At 35.7% G+C, this 20502-nt stretch overlaps 1 protein-coding gene across 7 annotated transcripts in view; it reads left to right on the plus strand.

The window, feature by feature from the left end:
- Positions 1-20502, plus strand: part of ZBBX (zinc finger B-box domain containing) — a 124696-nt gene that overhangs the window by 84871 nt on the left and 19323 nt on the right. For 5 of the 7 annotated variants that reach the window (XM_024995664.2, XM_024995685.2, XM_059888745.1 and 2 more), the window contains 7 exons: positions 1410-1519; positions 1880-1980; positions 4630-4712; positions 7011-7150; positions 15049-15356; positions 19175-19328; positions 20066-20182. In XM_024995664.2, coding sequence (XP_024851432.1) covers positions 1410-1519; positions 1880-1980; positions 4630-4712; positions 7011-7150; positions 15049-15356; positions 19175-19328; positions 20066-20182 — 1013 coding nt within the window. The remainder of the gene's footprint in view (positions 1-1409; positions 1520-1879; positions 1981-4629; positions 4713-7010; positions 7151-15048; positions 15357-19174; positions 19329-20065; positions 20183-20502) is intronic. The other 2 variants (XM_024995678.2, XM_024995673.2) reach the window with 2 other exon arrangements.

Raw genomic sequence — 20502 nt, forward strand, 5'->3', positions numbered from 1 at the left:
GTTGTTTGTTCATGGGCAAATCACTTTAATTCTCTTGGTCCACATTTTCTCACCTGCAAAACACTAAGTTTGAAATAGATCTAAGGGGCCCCTTCAGCTCCAGTACTCTATTATCTGGACTGTACAAGGCTTTGGTTCAGAGTTTTGCCCCTAAAAGTTGATGTTTTAACTTCATGAAGGAGTATATAGATATTAGTACATGTATGTGTATCAATAATTGAATTTTTATAAAGTATTTTCACATCAAACTGGAAAGAGGTTTCCAGTGGCCAGATGCCAGTTTGTCTTTGACCTTTACTCTCTAATATTTTCCATCACTTAATTAAATTGTGGATGTAACATGACATGCTCTTCAAATCTGGATAATATATAAATATTTTGGAGTGTACTGACATATACATTGCATATATTGGGAAAATTCACAGTCACAATTTGCCAGGAGATCATTAAATTTTTGGTGTCTTTGCAAATTGTGAGAGAGGCAATATAGCAAAATGATTAAGAACATGGGCTTGGGGAGGCAGACTGCTTGGATTCAAATTCTCTTTGCTGCATTTACTCACTGAATGACTTTGAACAAGTTGGTTAATTTCTTTGTGCTTCAGTTTTCTCACCAAATTAAGATAATAATAATGCCTATTTAGTATTCCTATTAAGATTCAGTACCCCAAATGGTTTAGAACATAGCTTGGAACATTTTTTTTTTTTTAAATATTGATGTTACCTGTGGATATTATTAAGAAAGCCCTGACTTTTATATGTGGAACTCCACAAGCATTATATAATCTAGAAGAGATGTGCAGCTACTTACTTTCTCAGTTAAAACGTGACTCCCTTCCCCACTGCTTTGGAATATCCTTTGGGATCAAATGCACAAGACCTCTAAAGATTCCCATGCTTCATTGCCTTGTATGTGAGACAGGCCACATCAGACCTCATTGTTAATTAGGTGAAAGATGCTTCAGCCACAGCACCTCATGTTCATAGAGTGGAAACCTGTTTTATCACCCTGTCGGCTTAGTGGACGTTTAGAAAAATATCTTCAGTTCCCTGTGTGAGATGCAGCACACCTTTGTAAATTAGCTTTTTGAACAGCGTGATGTTTCATGGACTCCATGTGTTTTTTGCAAGAACACTGAATTCTATCATAACTTTGATTTTAATCCTAAACAGAAAAACAGTAGGATATGCAATTAAAAATCTTGTGTGATGTTAATTTGATTTACAAAATTGTTTTAGTAGACTAAGATTATGTTATGCAGTTATACATTTCTTCTGTAAATTAGAGGTATAGCTATATTTTCCTTATTAATTTTGTAGACTCATTTGTTTGTGAAATAAATTAAGATCTCATCCAAAGAAATTTTAGATAATGTACTTTAGGCTTTTAATTGCTTTTTGTTTTGTAGAACTCCACTGGAGCAACTTCAGAACATGCTACCAGACACCTTCACACCTCAGAGTAAAACCACTAGTGAGGCACAATGTTCTCAGAATGAAAATGATGAAGATAGTGATGGTAAGTTCAGCCTCGATGAGATATTTTTGAATTTACTATTTCAACTTATATACACTGAGCATTAATCAGCATCTTCTTTTGGTTTCCTTTACTGTATCATTCTCACTACACTGTACACTATTTCTAGATCAGAATGACACACACTCTCCTTCTTATTCTCTAGATGTAGCTTTTATTTTAAATAGCTTCATTTAAAAATTGAATGCTAAATAATTTACTTGAGCTGGGAAAATTGAGAGTGTTTATACCTTTGAGTGGCTGCACAGAAGAACATTCTTCCATTGTTGCCTATGTTATTTGAAGATGAATTATCAGGTAAGCTATACTCTGGATGATATTATTTTTAATCTTATTTTCTAGTTGAAGATATCAAGATACAACCCCCAGCTCTTTTTCTGCCAATAGAAGAATTAAACATAGAGAGACCTGAACCATCTCTAAAAATAGTTGAACTGGATGATGTAAGTGCATAATGACCACTCATATTACTTAACAGAGAGGAAATTCACAACACATAAATTATATGTACTTACCAACTACATATTATTTTTAGCAAGATAATCTTTCATAATTAAGCATAGTTTAATAGTATAAATTTACAAGTGTTTTAACTTAAATATGCTGGTAGGAATACAACAGACTATTATTTTAATGTAAACAGTAAATTTGTGAGCTAAATTTATATTGTGTCATAGTATGGGAGATAAGAAGATATTTCAATCTTCTAACTTATAGAGATGGTGTTTAATGTTTATTTTATTGAGTGGCCAAAAGGTTTGTTCCCAGAAGAACTTTTTGACCAACCCAGTATTTAGTTTTCTACGTTATCATGCTTTTAAACAAAGATTATTCTCATTATATGATATTTATTTAATAAAATTTTTATGCATTTAGTTTGTTGAATGTCATTTAATACTTTTTATTTAAAGGGAAAAGAGTTTTAAGATTTAATGGATTTAGTATAATAATAACTTGAATATAAGCCTCTGGAAAACACCAAGTAAAATCAGCTGGAGACAGAGTAAGTCATAGCTCCAGCTCCAGGATGAATGCATTTCTGACTTTCTCATCCTCTAGTAACAGAATATACCCACTGTCCTCAATATTGCTCTTTCTATGGTTGTCATAGTGAAGAAATACAATAGAGGAAGTACTTTTTGACATACTACTTTCTTCTTTAGGTTAATAGCTTCTGCAGTGTGCGTGTGTGTGTGTGTATGCCTAGTAACATATTTATTTCTGCTTTGGATAAATTGAAGATTCTGAACAAATTAACACGTCAGATAAGACCAGATCAGATCAGTCGCCCAGTCGTGTCGGACTCTTTGCGACCCCATGAATCGCAGCACACCAGGCCTCCCTGTCCATCACCAACTCCCGGAGTTCGCTCAGACTCACGTCCATCAAGTCAGCGATGCCATCCAGCCATCTCATTCTCTGTTGTCCCCTTCTCCTCCTGCCCCCAATCCCTCCCAGCATCAGAGTCTTTTCCAATGAGTCAACTCTTCGCATGAGGTGGCCAAAGTACTGGAGTTTCAGCTTTAGCATCAGTCCTTCCAAAGAAATCCCAGGGCTGATCTCCTTCAGAATGGACTGGTTGGATCTCCTTGCAGTCCAAGGGACTCTCAAGAGTCTTCTCCAACACCACAGTTCAAAAGCATCAATTCTTCGGCGCTCAGCCTTCTTCACAGTCCAACTCTTACATCCATACATGACCATAGGAAAACCATAGCCTTGACTAGACGAACCTTTGTTGGCAAAGTAATGTCTCTGCTTTTGAATATGCTATCTAGGTTGGTCATAACTTTCCTTCCAAGGAGTAAGCATCTTTTAATTTCATGGCTGCAGTCACCATCTGTAGTGATTTTGGAGCCCAGAAAAATAAAGTCTGACACTGTTTCCACTGTTTCCCCATCTATCTCCCATGAAGTGATGGGACCAGATGCCATGATCTTCGTTTTCTGAATGTTGAGCTTTAAGCCAACTTTTTCACTCTCCTTTTTCACTTTCATCAAGAGGCTTTTGAGTTCCTCTTCACTTTCTGCCATAGGGTGGTGTCATCTGCATATCTGAGGTTATTGATATGTCTCCCGGAAATCTTGATTCCAGTTTGTGTTTCTTCCAGTCCAGCTTTTTTCATGATGTACTCTGCATATAAGTTAAATAAACAGGGTGACAATATACAGCCTTGACGTACTCCTTTTCTTATTTGGAACCAGTCTGTTCCATGTCCAGTTCTAATTGTTGCTTCCTGACCTGCATACAGATTTCTCAAGAGGCAGATCAGGTGGTCTGGTATTCCCATCTCTTGAAGAATTTTCTACAGTTTATTGTGATCCACACAGTCAAAGGCTTTGGCATAGTCAATACAGCAGAAATAGATGTTTTTCTGGAACTCTCTTGCTTTTTTGATGATCCAGCGGATGTTGGCAATTTGATCTCTGGTTCCTCTGCCTTTTCTAAAACCAGCTTGAACATCAGGAAGTTCACGGTTCACATATTGCTGAAGCCTGGCTTGGAGAACATACATGCATGTATATTTGTGGCTGCTCTTCATTAAATTGTTGCGGCATAGAGTAAGCTTATGACATGCTGGTCAGAAAACTAAAAACATCTACTTGGCACTGAGGGCTTCCCTGGTGGCTCAGTGGTAAAGAATCTGTCTGCAATGCAAGAGACCTGTGTTTGAACCCTGGTTGGAAAGATCCCCTGGTGAAGGAAATAGCAATCCACTCCAGTATTCTTGCCTGGGAAATCCCATGGACAGAGGAGCCTGAACTCCATGAGGTTGCAAAGAGTCGGATACAACTGAATGACTAACACTCGCACTTCACTTGGCGCTTTGTAGTTACAAAATAAAATCTAAGTTGTTATGTTTGGCTTTGGGTGTGATAGTAGTGGTGATAAGATGAACTATACAGCAAAAGCCCTCAACAATTATCTGTTGAATTTGTTTAGTTCTCTTGGAATTCATGTTCTATGGCATATAGTCAGCGAGTTTATGACATTTTTTGTGAGAAGAAAAATTCTCTAAATGCTGTGAATAAGTTAGCTGGTTAATGTATCATAAATTAGCTGAACATACTAATATTATACAACATCCGTTTAAGAAGACTTATGAAGTGGAATTTGAAGAACCAGGAAATGCCGTGCCTTATAAAGTTGAGTTAGCAGATGCAGACAGTTCACAAAGGTAAGATATTTCTAATTCACTTTTGATGCTTGTTAAACACTCACAAAAAATTTCCTATCTTTTGAGAAGTTCACAACATAAAAAGCATATGAATTTAATGTTAGAATATATTTTACTTAAGCCGTCTTTAAATTTGGGTACAGTATTACTGGGCTTTCCTGGTGGCTCAGTGGTAAAGAATCTGTCTGCAGTGCAGGGGATGCAGGAGACATAGGTTCAAGCCCTGGGTCGGGAAGATCTCCTGCAGAAGGAAATGGCAACCCATTCCACTACTGTTGCTTGGGAAATTCCATGGACAGAAGAGCCTGGAGGGCTGTAGTTCATGGGGTTGCAGAGAGTCAGACGTGACTGAGCATAGCACACAATATTACTAATATTTATCAGCATTCAATAATTAGAAAATTATCTATAATCATATGTTTATGCTTTACCTAACATCTGGATTATTTAATAGATGCTTTCAGAATTTAGGAATTGTCATTATTTGAAGTGACTGACCAAGTCTTATATATTTCATATAAACTTTCTTACTTTCTGCAAAGATACTCTTTGGATTTTGCTTACTTCAGTTTGTTATGAACCCTAAATAAAAATGTATACTAATGATTAGGTTGAGAGACAAAAAAAAAAGCCTCCAAACTATAGATTACTTCTTAGTTAGATTTTACTGTGTGATAAATAAATGAATTATAATGATTCAGGTTGTAACTTAAAAAAATTTTGTCATTTTGAATGAAAAATAACATCTTGTTGTATCTACTAGTAATATATAAATTATTCCAAGTCCTCTCTGCTGTTGAAAACTTGGCTAGGATTTCAGGTGTTTTGACTGCAAAGTATTAAGTTGGGTAAACAGCAGAATGAAGCTTCTATTAGGTAGCCCCTACACCGATTCTTTGTTTATATGTTCAGATCACCTTAGGCCCCTGTCAGTATTTTGGAACAGCAGTGGGCCTAAGTGATGCCCTTGGACCTGAAAGTATTCTAGCCTGGAGAATTTCATAGACACAGGAGCCTGGCAGGCTACAGTCCATGGGGTTGCAAAGAGTTGAACAGGACTGAGCAACTTTCACTTTCACTTTGGACACATAGACCCAGTTATCTAGCAGCAAATGTGCTTTTGGCAGGAGACAACCAGATTCTGGTCAGTAGGTAAGAGGTTTATACTTATACGCACTACTGTAAACCAAGGAAGTACAGCATTTCTACTCTCTAATTTGCTTCTTTCGTATATTTTATCACAAGCCTTTCCCTTGACCTCCATGTTAGACAAGACAGAGAGAGTTACTGATTATGGTTTGGCAATAGTTTTGCATATTGGGTTTGGAGGTGCCCATAGAGCTTCTTTTCTAGAAAAATCATAAAGGATCATAAGTGACAAAAGAACCTTTTTGGTCAAGCATAATCCATGAGTTTTTATGGTGGTACTATGTAGAGCTTGCAGCTTCCCTGGTGGGCTCAGCAGTAATGAATCAGACTGCAATGCAGGAGATCAGCTGCCAAACAGGAAATGCCGCTTCCCTCTCTGGGTGGGGTAGATCACCTAGTGAAGGAAATGGCAACCCACTCCAGTATTCTCACCTGGAAAATCCAGTGGACAGAGGAGCCTGGCAGTTACATTCCATGGGGTCACAAAGAGTCAGACACAAATTAGTGACTAACCCACCCACTACCATGTAGAGCTTACATAATATCAAGTATTATTAAATTCAACTCATAGAAAGTGTTGTTCAATTTTAACTATGCTTGTATATGGTAATCATCATTAAAATTGAGATATAAATACCACATAAGGCTTTTGAACCCATATAGTCATGATGAACAAATAAAAAGTTTATTTAAGCAATAAAATCTTATTTTCATCAGCTTGATGAGATTGAAAGATATCTCTTCATTTTTAGAAGAAAGACCATAAGAAATTAAACTTACTTTAGACTATTTTTTAAAAAAGAAACTTTCAATGAAAAATTTGCAGCTAAATCAGGTTTGTTCCAGTTGCCTATTTCTTTTAAATTCATAATACTGTTAAGGTACTTGCTGTTTTAGAATGCATCTACAGTATGTTGAAACAAGTATTAAATTAATGTGAATAACCTTGTTTCCTTAAGGTTTTACTATATTTAGTTTAATAAGCTGAGTTTTAAATTTTATTTATAATTTATTTTTATTTATTTTATAATTTAAATTATTAATTTATAATAATAAGTAAATTATTTATTTCAATAAGCTGAGTGTTTTAACATTTTTATGTATAATTTCTTTCAACTATATTCTCTTGTTTGTCCCTAAACATGAAAGTCACACATTTCGTGATTATCAGAATGCTTTTCTGTATGAAAATGACATCCATCAACATCATGTATTTACCAACAGAAAATCTGACCTCTTCCACCTTCATCTGAGTAACAACTCTTTTTCTTATAAAGACAACTCAAAAGGTAACTTTTTTCATTTTTGCTTAATATTATTAACAGTGAATATAAGTAATTTAATAAAATCAATAAGTATTGCAGATTATATAAAGCTTTGCCTATTTTGCTGTTCATTTTAAACCCAGAAAATTTGATACTCAGAACATTGGTTGAAAATATGTAACTTTCTATCAAATATTCTTTTTAGTTAATGGATAATGGTATTTGTATTCAGAGAAAAAAAACAGCCAATATAAAACTACTCTGAAAGTTATACCTGAGCTATCAGTTAAAAGTTTACATGGCTGGGCTCTTCGGACAGAAGTCTGATTGGCATGCTTTACTTTGTTCTCCCTTGCACTATTTCTTTTCCCAAAATATTTGAGTTGTAAAGTTTCACATAAGTGATAAAACCAAACCAATACAAATCATCTCTTTATATAGCTACATTGTTATCACTAGTTGTACCCTGAGGATCTATAGATTAGAATACTGTGTATGTACTAATGTCTGGTTTTAATTCCCAGATGCTGAGATCATTTTAAAGACAGTCATAGCAAAGTATCCTGGCCTGGGAATCAGATTTTGTTTTCATTTCTGCCTTAAATCATTGTGTGACCTTGAACATATCACTTCCTTTCTTAAGTCTCATTTACCAAAACTAAAATATAGGAATTAGATGATTTCTAATCAGCTTTTATCTATTTAGGATTTTATTTTATCTACTTAGATTTTCAGAAAAACCAATAAATATTTCTTATGTGAAGAATTTGAGAGAGACCAGAGATCATTACTTAAAATAACTCATAGTAAAACTGATGATTACCTTTTCATTGGGTAGCAGATGGTAGAGAACAGTGATTTAAGATAATCCTGCTGATTTTAACATCTTTGGCTACTAAGCTTCTAAATCATATGACCATGAACTATATCCATACGGGAATTTAGGCCTTTGCAGGGCTCCAAGTCTAGGCCATAAGCTATTTTTAACCTTCCTGGAGCATGGTGTTACAACTGTGTTTGGGAAAATGCTAAATACAAATGGCCATTAAGTGTTACTTTAAAGATTCTTGATTTATTTAAATAGACTTTATTTTTTAAAGCTGTTTCAGGTTCATAGGAAAATTCAGCAGGAAGTACAGAGTCTCCATATACTCTCAGCCTCCACAAACTCATAGCTTCTTCCACTACCAGCATCCCAAACCAGAGTAGTACCTTTGTTATGTATCATTTTTACTGAGAGTCCCCAGGTTACTTTAAGGTTCTCTGTTGGTGGTGTACATTCTGTGGGTTTGGACAAATGTATAATGACTTGTAACCAACATTATAGAATAATATAAAGTTTATAAAAACTTTGTATAAAATTTGCACAAACTTTGCCATAAAAATCCTCTGTGCTGTGCCTTTTCAAACAACACTCCTTCCTAACCCTTAGCAACCACAGATCTCTTTACTCTCCAGTTTTGCCTTTTCGAAATGGTTATAGCTGAAATCATACAAGTCTTTTCAGATTGACTTCTTTTACTTAATAAAATGCATTTAAAGGTGTCCCCATGTGTTTTTGTGGCTTGATGGCTCACTTATTTTTATTGCTGAATAGGATTCCATTGTCTGGATGTACCACAACTTATTTATATGTTAACTTATTAAAGGACATCTTGGTTGTGTTCAAGTTGTGGTGATTGTGAATAAAACTGCTACAAAAATCCATATGTGAGTTTTTGTTTAGACATAAGTTTTTAACTTATTTAGGTAAATAACAAGGAGCACAGTTGTTGGATCATGTGGTGAGAAATATATTTAATTTTGTAAGAAACCACCAAACTCTCTTTCAAATTGACTTTATCACTTTTCATTGTCACCAACAATTAATGAGTCTTACTGTTCTTCACATTCTTGCCAGTATTTGGAATGCTCAGAGTTTTGGATTTTTGTGATCCTAATAATTATATGGTTCTTTTCAGTCTGTCTGCCCTCTGATGGAGAAGGATAAGAGGCGTGTGGAAGCTTCTTGATGGGAGAGACTGACTGAGGGGGAAACGGTCTTGCTCTGATGTGCAGGGCCATGCTCAGTTCAGTTGCTCAATCATGTCTGACTCTTTGTGACCCCATGGACTGCAGCACTCCAGGCCTCCCTGTCCATCAACAACTCCCGGAGTTTAGTCGAACTCATGTCCATTGAGTCGGTGATGCCATCCAACATCTCAGCCTCTGCAGTCCCCTTCTCCTCCTGCCTTCAAATCTTTCCCAGCATCAGGGTCTCTTCAAATGAGTCAGTTCTTCACAGCAGGTGGCAAAGGTATTGAAGTTTCAGCTTCAGCATCTGTACTTCCAATGGATATTCAGGACTGATTTCCTTTAGGATGGACTGGTTGGATCTCCTTGCAGTCCAAGGGACTCTCAAGAGTTTTCTCCAACACCACAGTTCAAAGGCATCAATTCTTCAGCGCTCAGCTTTCTTTATACTTCAACTATCACATCCACACAGGACTACTGGGAAAACTATGGCTTTGACTAGATAGATCTTTGTTGGCAAAGTAATGTCTCTGCTTTTTAATATACTGTCTAGGTTGGTCATAACTTTTCTTCCAAGGAGTAAGTGTCTTTTAATGTTTTGGGAGCCCCCCAAAATAAAGTCTGTCACTGTTTCCACTGTTTCCCCATCTATTTGTCATGAAGTGATGGGACCAGATGCCATGATATTAGTTTTCTGAATGTTGAGCTTTAAGCCAACTTTTTCACTCTCTTCTTTCACTTTCATCAAGAGGCTCTTTAGTTCTTTTTCACTTTCTGCCATAAGGAGGGTGTCATCTGCATATCTAAGGTTATTGATATTTCTGCCGGCAATCTTGATTCCAGCTTGTGCTTCATCTAGCCCAGAATTTCTCATGATGTACTCTGCATATAAGTTAAATAAGCACGGTGACAATATACAGCCTTGACATACTCCTTTTCCTATTTGGAACCAGTTTGTTGTTCCATGTCCAGTTCTAACTGTTGCTTCCTAACCTGCATACAGATTTCTCAAGAGGCAAGTCAGGTGGTCTGGTATTCCCATCTCTTTCATAATTTTCCACAGTTTATTGTGATCCACACAGTCAAAGGCTTTGGTATAGTCAATAAAGCAAAAATAGATATTTTTCTGGAACTCTTTTGCTTTTTTGATGATCCAGCGGATGTTGGCAATTTGATCTCTGGTTCCTCTGCCTTTTCTAAATTCAGCTTGAACATCTGTAAGTTCATGGTTCATGTGTTGTTGAAGCCTGGCTTGGAGAATTTTGAGCATTACTTTACTGGCATGTGAGATGAGTGCAATTGTGCGGTAGTTTGAGCATTCTTTGGCATTGCCTTTCTTTGGGATTGGAATGAAAACTGACCCTGTGGCCACTGCTGAGTTTTCCAAATTTGCTGGCATATTGAGTGGAGCACTTTCACAGCATCATCTTTTAGGATTTGAAATAGCTCAACTGGAATTCCATCATCTCCACTAGCTTTGTTCATAGTGGTGCTTCCTAAGGCCCACTTGGCTTCACATTACAGGATGTCTGGCTCTAGGTGAGTGAGATGATACCACCCTAATGTCAGAAAGTGAAGAAGAACTAAAGAGCCTCTTGATGAAAATAAAACAGGAGAGTGAAAAAGTTGACTTAAAACTCAGCATTCAGAAAACGAAGATCATGGTATTTGGTTCTATCACTTCATGGCAAATAGATGAGGAAACAGTGAAAATAGTGACAGACTTTATTTTTTTGGACTCCAAAATCACTGCAGATGGTGACTGCAGCTATGAAATTAAAAGACACTTACTCCTTGGAAGAAAAGTCATGACCAAACTAGACAGCATATTAAAAAGCAGAGACATTACTTTGCCAACAATGGTCCATCTAGTGAAATCTATATTTTTCCAGTAGTCATGTATGGATGTGAGAGTTGGACTATAAAGAAAGCTGAGCACTGAAGAATTGTTGCTTTTGAACTGTGGTGTTAGAGAAGAGTCTTGAGAGTCCCTTGGACTCCAAGGAGGTCCAACCAGTCCATCTAAAGGAAATCAGTCCTGAGTATCCATTGGAAGTACTGATGCTGAAGCTGAAACTCCAATACTTTTGCCACCTGATGCGAAGAACTGACTGATTTGAAAAGACCCTGATGCTGGGAAAGACTGAAGGGAGAAGGAGAAGGGGATGACAGAAGATGAGATAGTTGGATGGTATCACTGACCTATTGGACATGAGTTTAAGTAAACTCTGGGAGTTGTTGATGGACAGGGAGGCCTGGCATGCTACAGTCCATGGGGTCACAAAGAGTCGGACACGACTGAGCCACTGAACAGAACTGAATTGAATAACTGTGTAGTGGTATCTCATTTTAATTTGAAATTCTGTAGTGACATATATTGTTGAACATCTTTTCGTATGCTTATTTGCCAAATATGTCATCTGTGTTATCTTTTAAGGTTTTTGGCCCATTTTTTAATCGGATTGTCTATTCTTTTACTTTGAAAGTTTAGAGTTCTTTTGCATATTTTAGATTGCAGTATTTTATGTATGTGTTTTGCAAAAACTTTCTCCAAATATGTGGATTATCTCCTCACTCTCATAGCAGTATCTTTCATAGAACAGAAAAATTTCATTTTAATGAAATTGAGCTTATAAATTATTTCTTTCGTGCATCCTGTCTTTTGTGTTGTATCTTAAAATGTCATTAGAATAACCAAGATCTTCTGAATTTTCCCCTATCACCTTGGAGTGTTATAGTTTTGCATTCTAATGCTACTGCTACTGCTAAGTCACTTCAGTCGTGTCCGACTCTGTGCGACACCAGAGACAGCAGCCCACCAGGCTCCCACGTCCCTGGGATTCTCCAGGCAAGAACACTGGAGTGGGTTGCCATTTCCTTCTCTGATGCATGAAAGTGAAAGGTGAAAGTGAAGTCACTCAGTCCTATCCGACTCTTAGCGACCCCATGGACTTCAGCCCACCAGGCTCCTCCGCCCATGGGATTTTCCAGACAAGAATTCTGGAGTGGGGTGCCATTGCCTAGTTTTATTATTCCTTTGTGTTAACTTTTATGAAGAGTACGGTCTGTGTCTGGATTTATTTTGGGGCATGTGCATATTCACACGTTCCAACACCACTTGTTGGAAAGGCTATCTTTTCTCCATTGTATTGCCTTTACTCTTTTGTTAAAGATCAGTTGATTATATTTATGTGGATCTATTTATGGATTCTCCTTTTCATTCCACTAATCTGTTTTTATACTTTTGCTCATATCACTTTGTCTTGATTACTGTGTTGTTTATTTGCTAAGTTGTGTCTGACTCTTTTTTAACCCCATGGACTGTAGCCTGCCAGGCTCCTCTGTGCATGGGATTTCCCAGGCAAGAATACTTTAGTGGGTTGCCATTTCCTTTCCAGAGTATCATCCTGATCCAGATATCAAACCTGCATTTCCTGCATTGGCAGGCAGATTTTTTACCACTGAGTCACTAGTGAAGCCCCTTGCTTAGTATAACTGTATGATAATTTTTTCAGTTGTGTAGTGTCAGTCCTTTGACTTTGTTCTTTTCCTATATTTTGTTGCCTGTTCTGGGTCTTTTGCCTCTGCATATAAACTTTAAAACCAGTTTGTCAATATATACAAAATAGCTTGTTGTGACTTTGATTGGGATTATATTGAATCGGTAGATGAAATTGGGAAGAAGTGACATCTTGACAAATTGAGTCTTCTTATCTATGAATGTGAACTAGTGTGAAAAAAATACTTATTTAATTTTTTGTATTTCTTTCATCCAGTTTATTTTTTTCATCCAGTTTTCCTTATATAGGTCTTTTTTGTACTTTTTTTTTTTTTAGGTTTATACCTGAGTATTTCAATTTCATGTGCTAATGTAAATGGTACTGTGTTATTAATTTTTAATTTCACTTGTTCATGTTAGTGTATAGGAAAGCAAATGACTTTTGTAAGCTCAACTTGTATCTTCAACCTTGCAATAAGCACTTATTAATTCCAGGAGTTTTTTTGTTGTTGTTGTTGGTTCTTTTGGATTTTGTACCTAGACATTCTTGTAATCTATGAACAAAATCAGGTTTATTTCTTCCTTTTTGGTCTGCATACCTTTTATTTCCTTTCCTTATCTTATTGAATTAGCTATGACTTCCAGTACAGTGTTGAAAAGGAGTGGTAAGAATGGAGATCTTTGTTTTGTTCCTGATATTTGAGATAAAGTTTTTAGTTTCTTATTATTAAGTATTTTGTTAATTGTAGTTTTTTGTAGGTAGTCTTTATTAAGTTGAGAAAGTTTCCCTTTTTTTTAGTTTGCTGAGGATTTTTATCATGAATGAGTGTTGGATTTTGTTGAATGCTTTTTCTGCATCTGTTGATATGATCCTCTGATTTTTCTTCTTTAGCCTCTTGATATGACAGGTTAGAATAATTGATTTTTGAATGTTGAACCCAGACAACTATTTTTTATGACTTAACAGGGCTTCTAACGAATAGACTAAATTAAATCATATCTGTACTTTCTGCATCACATAGTATGCATTATTAAAATGTTGTGTTCTCACTTTTCCAGCAGCAATAAATCCCTATAATGGAATTTTACAATCTAGCAAAAATACTCTAGAGGTTAGTTGTAGACATTTACACTTAGGAAATGACATCTCCTTCCACACACAAAAAAAGAAAAAAACCTAGATTCAGATAATTTATTTTCAAGCTTATTAGGAAAGTACAGCATTTTCATAAAAGTTTTATTACATTGAATAGGTTTCATAAAGGTTTTCTATAAAATATTTTTCTGACATACAACTTATTACATTTCTCACAGTACTTATGCAATTTAGAGGTGATAATTGAAAATGGAAGTTCTAAATAGTATGTGCAATTGCTGAGTTATATAAACATTTGATTGCAGCAATGGGCTGTAAGACAGAGTTTATTTCATGGAAGACTATTTTAGTTTATAGCTTCTACTATTTTACACAGTCTATTTATACAGATAAGATATGCATATTGGAAAGAGAATATGGGCTAATCAAAGGAAGCTATATTTAGTTTGGATAAATATGTGTATGTGGTAATGAAAGCAATATGGTGTACATTTTTTTTTAAAGAATTTTATTCTTAAGAAAATCTAGACTACAGTTTCATAATCCTAGTTTCACATTATAATCACCTGGAGAGCTTGGTGGGGGAGAGGGGGAAAGAAACAAAAAAGCAAAATGCTTGATTCCCACAGTCAGTGTTTGATTTAATTGGTTTGGGGTCAGGCCCATACACTGACAGTTTTAAAGAGTAACTTCAGACGACTCCATTGTGCATCCAGGTTGAAAACCAGTGATCTACCCCAAATGATTTATTTAAAGCAGACATAATGAGGTGGGTGATTAATATAATCTAGCTCATCTTGTAGCTTTCCAGAGGCAGGTGTCTCGGCACAAACATTCTCTGTGCCCCTAACTGCTGCAGTTCTTTCATCTGGCAGACTTCCCATGGCCCTCTCCTCATCACTAGTTATGCTAAGCAAAAGAGGTAAAATGTGGAAAGTAAGGTTTTCTCTGCATTGTTTCTCATAAATTATTGATATAAAACTTGAGTGGGACAGAGGGTAGAAAAGTAGAAATTGAACCTCAGGCTGAAATGGAAACTTGTGTCAATTTCAAGATTGCATCATAAAGTAAAACCTTGTCTCCCTCAGTTAGTCTAAATCATTTAAGTCTGAATATATAGGTAAATTAGGATTGTCATTTATGAACATAAGCTGTATAAAAGTCTTTAAAACTAAGGACTCAGTAAAGAAAATTGATTTTAAAAATAGTGTTTAATGATAAATATTTACACCACAGAAGTGTTGGTGAACAGTTTAATCCATTTATTTATTTATAATTATTTACTTAACTTTTGTAAATATGTGTTTTCAACAGCAGGAACTTCACACGCAGATTTTGATACCTTTGTGGATCCTGATGCATACTCTCCTGCTATTGAAAAATTAGAGGAAAACATTTTTTTTGAGAGAAATTTGAAAGAGGAAAGCATAGATATAGAAAGTAATAAAAAGCATGAAGATTCCCACATACCTCTTGAGAGCAAGGATTCTTTGCCAAGTACAGATTTAGAAAAGCCCTGCATTAAGGAGAAATTATCTGAAGAGGACAAGAAATCCTTGGAATTCAGCAACCTGCATGAGAGGCCAAACTTTGAAGATTCTAAAACTACAGAGTCACCACTGGTAAATATCTATTATCTTTATTGTATTAAAATTTTATAATTATCATCAGAAAAAATTTATATTGACACAGAATATTCTTAAATGTTACTTCCTATTGAATTTAAAATGTACAACCTTATAGTTGAAGAGTAACTCATATGGGAAAGAATGTAAATGATTTACAGAAGAAATTCTAATATGGTAAATGCCATTATAACAAATGACTTTCTATGACAAATAATTTAAGGCCCACCTCATGCACCATAGTACGAGTGCTGTTACTTTCCTAAATGAAATTCATTATTATGAATAATTTAGTGTAATAAATCCTCTCTAGCTTTCTACTCTATAGTCACTGGTTAAAATGAAAAAAAAAATTGCAGTTTTGTAGATAAAACTAGTTTTGTGGCTTAATGTAAACATAACATTTAAAAGGTAATTCTTCAGGAATATAGCTAATAAAGAAATAAGATATAGTTTTGTTTCTTCTTAGAGGAAAAAGATAAAGTAGTTCATTATTGCATTACTGCCAAATTTAAAAACTATATTTGAATCTCTGTTCTATGTACTAAAATCTTAAGTGATTATAATTATTAATAATAAGTTATTTAAAATTTGGACAAATTAAATGTTAAATTCTTTGGAAATTGGGCAAGTCAAATATTTTAACAAGATTTTAAAGTCATTTGCAATGAATTGCCATGGTACTTAAACTGAAGATAGGATCAAAGAGTTACAGAATGAGTATTGAGCTGCTGCTACTTCTGCTCAGGGGATTGAATTTCTATACCTACTTAGTGATAGGCCTTGTTCCTTTTCAAAGTGAGAAATTAGAACTGAGACCTCTGCAGAAGCCTTAGATCCCTAAAAGTCTGCTCTGTCTCTGAAGGAATACACAAGGAGACATACTCACAGGTGCAGGATGAAAGGAAACTACTTTCTGCAGGGGATCAGGCCTAAGTCAATAAATACCTTATCTGAAAAATGGAAATCTTAGGCTTTCATCTAGTTTTGGTTTAGAGTTTGACTATACATTTCTTGGAATCTGAAAGTTCCAAGTAAGAAATGTTGGAATCTGCAACACTAATGTTGACCTGTGTCTACTGATGCCCTGATATATCTGACAAAAGTAAGCCTCAGCCCCTGGTAGAAAGACATTGCCACAATTTAGCCAATAATCAGTTCAGTTAGGTTCAGTTCAGCCTCTCAGTCGTGTCTGACTCTTAGCTAATAATAGATTCCCCCAAATCAACCTCCACTTCAGCTGAACTTCTCCCCTTTCCAACAAAGAAAACAATTGATCATGGAATGAATTTCAGCAAATAGAACAAATAAGAACTCTGATTTTCCAGTTTCCAAAGGGCATCGTGCCTAGAGCTAAGTGACACACACACTGTGTGCTGTGTTATCCAGAGGAATTTTGGATACACTCAGATGTAATTATAGTAAATAACTTACATTGTAATAGTGTATGTCAACTTCAACACAATAATACAATTAATTCATTGAAGGCAAAAGGAGAAGGGAGGTGGCAGAGGATAAGATGGTTAGATGACATCCCTGACTCAATGGACATGAATGTGAGCAGATATCAGGAGATGGTGAAGGACAGGGAAGCCTGGCATGCTGTAGTCCCTGGGGTCACAAAGAGTCAAACACTACTTAGTGACTGAACAACAACAGCAATTAATGTTACATATAAAGACTAACATATGTACTGTAGTATAGATACCTGAAGCAAGTCTTTTAAATTACTACTATTGTGTGATAAAGTTATATTATCTGTTGTACACATCTATAGAAAACATTTCATTATTAAAATTGAAATGTTAAAAAACTACTACTAATTTTGATCCCTTATACTACTGTTGTAAAAAGAAAAGTGGTAAATGATTGCATCATAGAGCACAATGCTTTACACTTAGTTGTAGAATCTACTTTCCTTTCATCCCAAATGACTACGCATGAACTTTTTACTTTCCTCCGGCCCTAGGAGAAACAATTCCCTGAGCGGAAACTGTTTAGAAATCTGCTGTGATCCTGTAGAAAATTCATTAGTGAGCAGTAGGGGCAGATTTTAGCAGTGGCATTCCTTCAGAGTTTGAGACAGTACATTTAGCACTTCAGTCTCCAGAAACTGAGTTCTTCATAAAAGTATGGAATTGTAGTTAGTTGCAGAGCAGCAGCAGTGAGGTGGAGACACGTGCAAGGAAGAGTATGAACTAATCAGGACCTCTTGGTTTTAAATGTGGAACTACCAGTTGTTAACTAGATGAGATTGGGCAAACAAACAAATTCACTCTCATTGTTCTCTGTTAACCTAAGCTTTAAAAAAAATTTCCGTATTTTCAAATGTCTGATCCAGATATGAGCTCCATCAGAACGGCTTCTGTGGATTGGCGATCAGTGTCTGGGAGAGCCGGTGCAGATGTCATGAGTAGGGACTTGGACTTGCCTTTGAAGGAAGGGCTCTATTGGTCCCTAGCTTCAATTTGTAATGGTTTCTCATTTATATGACTTATCCATTTGAATGGAGTTATAATAATTTTAACTGTGTGATTAGCACCTTGAAACAGACTGCGTTTGGGCATTATTTAGATACATGAAGGAACTGTTAAATGCTGATGGCGACTCTAATGGCATTTTAAGCCTCTCTAGAGCTCTCACTGGGCTTCCCCAGTTGCTTAGTGGTGGAGTCCACCTGCAATACAGGAGATGCAGGAACACAGGTTCAATTCCTGGGTCCGGAAGATCCTCTGGAGGAGGCCGTGGCAACCCACTCCAATATTCTTGCTGGGAAAATCCCATGGACAGAGGAGCCTGGAAGGCTACAGTCTGTGGGATTGCAAAGCATAGGACACAACTTAATAACAGCACAGCACAGCAGCACAGCCTTCTCACTGGTACATCTCTAATGTTTTCTACCAGATTCATGTACTTGATAGGCTTCCCAGGTGGCTCAGAGGGTAAAGCATCTGCCTGCAATGCGGGAGACGGGGGTTCGATCCCTGGGTCGGGAAGATCCCCTGGAGAAGGAAATGGCACCCCACTCCAGTACTCTTGCCTGGAAAATCCCATAGACTGAGAAGACTGGTAGGCTACAGTCCATGGTGTCGCAAAGAGTCGGACACAACTGAGCGACTTCACTTCACTTCACTTTACTTCATGTACTTTATAAATCTCATTTATATTCTTCCCTAGGATGAAAGCATATCAAAATAAGAGTTCACACAGTAGTAGGGGAAGCCTAGGCTTCAAATCAGCAAGATCTATATATAGAATCTAGGTCTGCTAGTTTTTTAGCTGTATAAAGTTCACAAATCACTTAGCTCACTCTTGACTCAGTTTCCCCTTGTATATTTTCTTCATAGTGAATGTTTTGTTAACTTGGATTTTCTCTGTGACCAAGATCAGATCAGATTTGTTTCCATCCAGTATTTTGCTTTCATCTTTGAATTTATTTTACATATAGTCAAAGACACTAATCAAAAGCATAGCATATGAGAAAGACTCTATTTTCCAGAGTAATTTATGTGCAAAGACACTGAGGGAAGAAAATAAGGAAAGAAAAGATAAAACTTAATTTTTCTTTTAAATGAATTTCAATCCTCCTTAGATTTAATGGCAACTTTCAGATCATTACCATAATTGTGGTTTATACATTTTTCCAAGCTTACTCTGTATAAATGTTGTGTAACAATTTGTCTCCACAACTAGAACCTAAACTTGATGTGGGCAAAATCCATGCTAAATACATAGTGGGTGCTCAATGAGTGATTTGCTACTTTGTGTGGATAAGATAAAATAAACTTAATTTTGTTGAATATTTTGTTTCCTAGTTGTTACAAGAAATAGCCCTCAGGAGTAAGCCCATAACTGAACAATATCAAGGACTTGAAAGATTCTTTGTTTTTGATAAAAATGAAAGACTCAACTTACTTCCTTCTCATAGCTTAGAATGCAGATCCTCCAATACTAGGATTACAATTGCAGGTAAATTCAGACATAAAATCAGATGGCCTGTGGACCGAGCTAACAACTTTCTGACATGTTTTAAAAAACAGTTTGTCAACATCTTAGGCAATACTGAGTAATTCTGTTTACCAAATGAAATTGTTTTCTTATTTTATAGCTGAAATTATTGACCCTATGAGAGTTACTAAATATTAATATTTATATTTAAGGGAACTGTCAGAAAACATGGCTATAATGAGACTGAGAGAGATTATTTTTAGATATTAGAAGTGTGATCCTTAATCAACTAATAGTACATCTTCAAATCACTTGATTAACTGTTAAGTGTTACAATTCTTAGATGCCATCTTAAAAGCAAATCTTAAAATCTTAGGATTGTGGAAATTCACAGACATAGCCATCATTTCCTTTAAAACTCAGGTCTTGGTATCATGTGCAGTCTTAGATTTCTTATGTATTCAAATATATTTTTCACATGCATACTATTATATTTTATGTTCTATTGCATGTATATTTTTAAAAATATTTATTTCTGTTCACACTTGTACGTGTGTATTTGTGCAACCTCCTTGCTGTTTATAATTCACTTTTATTGTATAATTATGAGATTTTTATCTTTCATAATATACACCTCACTGTCATAAATGTTTTCTCTTTAGCTAAATATTATCCAGTAAGACAATATATAATGAATCAACAACATGAATGTCTCTTCTTTTTCAACTTTATGTAATTTTATCATTTTACCATTTTAGGAGACAGAGAATGGATCCCAGACCATAGTGTAAGTGCATATGCTGATAATACAGTTGCCTTAGGTGTTCTGAAGTTTGCCCAGAAACCATCAGCAAGGAGAACACAGCAAAAGACTGGTAAGATTGACTGTAAGGCTGCTGTGCCATATTGTAGCTCAGTATGTTTATTAGTTTATCTCTTAGTACTTTACTAGGCGCCTGAAGATTAATTTTGTCAGTTATTTAATTTAAACTTATTCATTTAAACTGTCCTGGACTTTTCTTCCAAAGCCAAAAAACCAAGAATAGTCATTACTCCTCTCAAAAACATAAATTTTACAGTCTTAGCTATTTTCTGCCACAATGTACTAGAGAATGACATTTTTTAAATGTAGCTCAGGATAAGGCATATATATTTTGAACAACCCTTATAAAATACACACTGAGTTTCATTACAC

Source organism: Bos taurus, chromosome 1 (genome assembly GCF_002263795.3).
Source record: "Bos taurus isolate L1 Dominette 01449 registration number 42190680 breed Hereford chromosome 1, ARS-UCD2.0, whole genome shotgun sequence".
NCBI lineage: Eukaryota > Metazoa > Chordata > Mammalia > Artiodactyla > Bovidae > Bos > Bos taurus.